The sequence below is a fragment of the Loxodonta africana genome, chromosome 7 (genome assembly GCF_030014295.1).
Source record: "Loxodonta africana isolate mLoxAfr1 chromosome 7, mLoxAfr1.hap2, whole genome shotgun sequence".
NCBI classification, from domain to species: domain Eukaryota; kingdom Metazoa; phylum Chordata; class Mammalia; order Proboscidea; family Elephantidae; genus Loxodonta; species Loxodonta africana.
In genome coordinates this window covers 15,900,403-15,903,454 of record NC_087348.1, presented here as the reverse complement: position 1 = coordinate 15,903,454, position 3,052 = coordinate 15,900,403, and the positions used below count along the sequence as shown (strand labels likewise).

The 3,052-nt window shown below is 42.4% G+C and overlaps 1 protein-coding gene across 1 annotated transcript; it reads left to right on the top strand.

Moving 5' to 3' along the window:
• The first annotated feature begins 211 nt into the window (after positions 1-211).
• LOC100664591 (olfactory receptor 4D11-like) lies at positions 212-2,837 on the top strand. The gene has a single exon (XM_003419520.3). The coding sequence runs from the start codon at positions 1,771-1,773 to the stop codon at positions 2,740-2,742; it is 972 nt and encodes a 323-aa protein (XP_003419568.2). The 5' UTR covers positions 212-1,770; the 3' UTR covers positions 2,743-2,837.
• The last annotated feature ends 215 nt before the right edge of the window (positions 2,838-3,052 follow it).

Here is a 3,052-nt window from a genome sequence, read left to right as displayed (position 1 = left end):
GGGAACCATTGCTTCCATTTTATGCTCACATCATTTTACTGATTTTTACTCTGTCAAGAATTGAAAAATCTAAGCTTAACATGCACTGCTTAACTTTTATAGGAAGGAGGCAGGAGGAAATGGTGTACTGACTACATCATTGTGATAACCTTGCATTTCATGTGATAGATAGATAAATTGATGATGGATGGATGGATGGACGGACGGACAGACGGACAGATGGAAGAGTGATAAATTGATGGACGGATGGACGGATGGGTGGATGGGTGGATGGACGGAAGAGTGGATGGGTGGATGGGTGGATGGGTGGGTGGGTGGATGGGTGGATGGGTGGATGGGTGGATGCCTGGATGCGTGGATGCATGGATGCGTGGAAGAGTGATAAATTGATGATGGACAGATGGGTGAATGGATGAAACAGTGGGTGGGTGGATGGATGGATGGACGGACGGACAGATGGGTGGATGGACAGAAAGACGGACAGACAGGTAGATAGATGATTGATAGATATAGATAGATTACATAGATAGAAGATAGATAGATAGATAGATAGATAGATAGATAGATAGATAGATAGATAGATAGATAGATAGATAGATAGATAGATAGATAGATAGATAGATAGATAGATAGATAGATAGATAGATAGATAGATAGATAGATAAGTAGGTAGGTAGGTAGGTAAATAGGTAGATAGGTAGATGACAGGTAGGTAGATTAGATAGATAGACAGACAAATAGAGAGATGATAGATATGGGAATGGACATGGGTATGGGGACCAGGAAAGGGATGGGAATGGAGACAGAGATATATTTGGATCTTCACTGTCTTCTTCATGAACATGGTTGTTCCCATCACCACGATCCTACCCATCTTTTTTGCATTAAACACATTATTTACTCCCAACCCCTGAGTACTCACGGAATAAAAAATTAAAGCGAATACTTGTGATTTCTGAAAGGTAACAGAAGGGAATGGTCTAAAATTCCATTGTGATGCAGAAAGGAATAGGAGGAGGTGATAAAACCAACACTGAAAGTGCCATAAAAAAATCTGTAAAAATTTCCTTACACATATTATACTTGAATTTATGTATTCTGAAACTGACAAGCACTATAGTACAGTGGAAATGAGGAAAATTTTGTCATCGTCCCCCTCTCCAACCAATCTACTGTATGACCATGGAAAACTGACCCACCCTTACTAAGTTCAGTTTCAAAACTGGTAATAGTAACACCTTCCCTTCTAATCTCAGAGATCTGTTGGGAAATTTTATTGCAATTACATGTTCAGTAGCTTTGAAAACTATAATATGCTAAACAGATTCATACAATGTTGTTACTGAAGGGTATCTGAGAATTGATTTATTTCAATGTTTTTCGAGTCTATTAAGCCATAGAAACAAAGTACATGTGAATAAAATCAGAGCTGCTCTTATTCACCAAAGTATATGGAACCCACAGATCATTCCAGTAAGCATCCCTTACAATCTCTTCCTCAGCAACCTCTAGGAGTGAGCTCTACAGAACCCACAGGCCCCCACTGACCATAGTAGGACAACTAATTATCTAGTCCATGTCTCCTTGTATCAATAAGGGAACTGGGGGAAGCAGAACTCATGTTACACAGCAAGTTCATGAAGAACAAGTGACTGAAAAAACCTCTCTGCATGTTCAATTTCTATAAAACAAATAACCTTTACATGATTTCATTGTTTTAGTAATATTATTACTTCCTTCAAAGGTGTACATGGAGAAGGAAACTATCCAATGGCCCTGGGAAATTATACCAGGGTGCCTGAATTTATTTTCTGTGGACTTACCCAGTCTCAAGAGCTGAGCTTGTTCTTCCTTCTCTTTTTATCTGCGGTCTATGTAACAACTGTGTTAGCAAACATTGCCATCATGGTCACTGTCACGTGTGAGTCTCGCCTTCACACACCCATGTATTTCCTGCTCCGCAATCTCTCTGTCTTGGACATATGCTTCTCCTCCATCACTGCTCCAAAGGTCCTAGGAGACCTTTTCTCAAGGACAAAGACCATCTCCTTCAATGGCTGCATCACACAGATGTTTTTCTTTCATCTCCTTGGTGGAGCAGACATTTTTTCTCTCTCTGTGATGGCATTTGATCATTACATGGCCATTTCCAAGCCCCTACATTACGTGACCATCATGAGTAGGGGGCGATGCACTGCATTCATTGTGGCCTCCTGGGTGGGGGGCTTTGTCCGCTTCATCGTACAGATTTCCCTTTTGCTCCCACTCCCCTTCTGTGGACCCAATGTTATTGATGGCTTCTACTGCGATGTTCCCCAGGTCCTCAAACTTGCCTGCACAGACACCTTTGCTCTTGAACTCCTGATGATTTCCAACAATGGTCTGGTCACTACATTATGGTTTGTCCTTATCCTGGTGTCCTATACTGTCATCTTGATGATGCTGAGGTCTCACACTGGAGAGGGAAGGAGGAAAGCCATCTCCACCTGCACAGCCCACATCACTGTGGTGACCCTGCATTTTGTGCCCTGCATCTATGTCTATGCCAGGCCCTTCACTGCCCTCCCCATGGACAGAGCTGTCTCCATCACCTTCACTGTCATCATCCCTGTCCTGAACCCCATGATCTACACCCTGAGGAACCAGGAGATGAAGTCAGCCATGAGGAGACTGAAGAGAAGACTTGGACCCTCCACAAAAGGAACAGATTCTATGACGTTCAGGTTGAGAAATCAGAACTGAAAACAGTTTTTACACAACACAATAGAATGCCCCATTCAGTACACCACATTGAGACCAAAGCTTTATCTTTTCCCCATAGCAGAGTCCTATAACAAGGTTGGTCTGAGACAACCATCCTTACAGGTTGTATCATGATAAGATTGTTGGCCACTTAGAGTCTCATGTCTGTAAACTGTCAGCTATTATAGGGACTCTAATGTTTATATCAAGGAGCCCTGGTGGTGCAACAGTTAAGTCCTCAGTTGCTAACCAAAAGGTCAGTGGTTAGAACCCACCAGCTGCTCTGCAGGAGAAAGATGTGGCAGTCAGC

What these genes read in the sequence shown, in the direction of transcription:
- LOC100664591 (XM_003419520.3), top strand. Translation starts at nt 1,771, where the DNA reads ATGGCCCTGGGAAATTATACCAGGGTGCCTGAATTTATTTTCTGTGGA.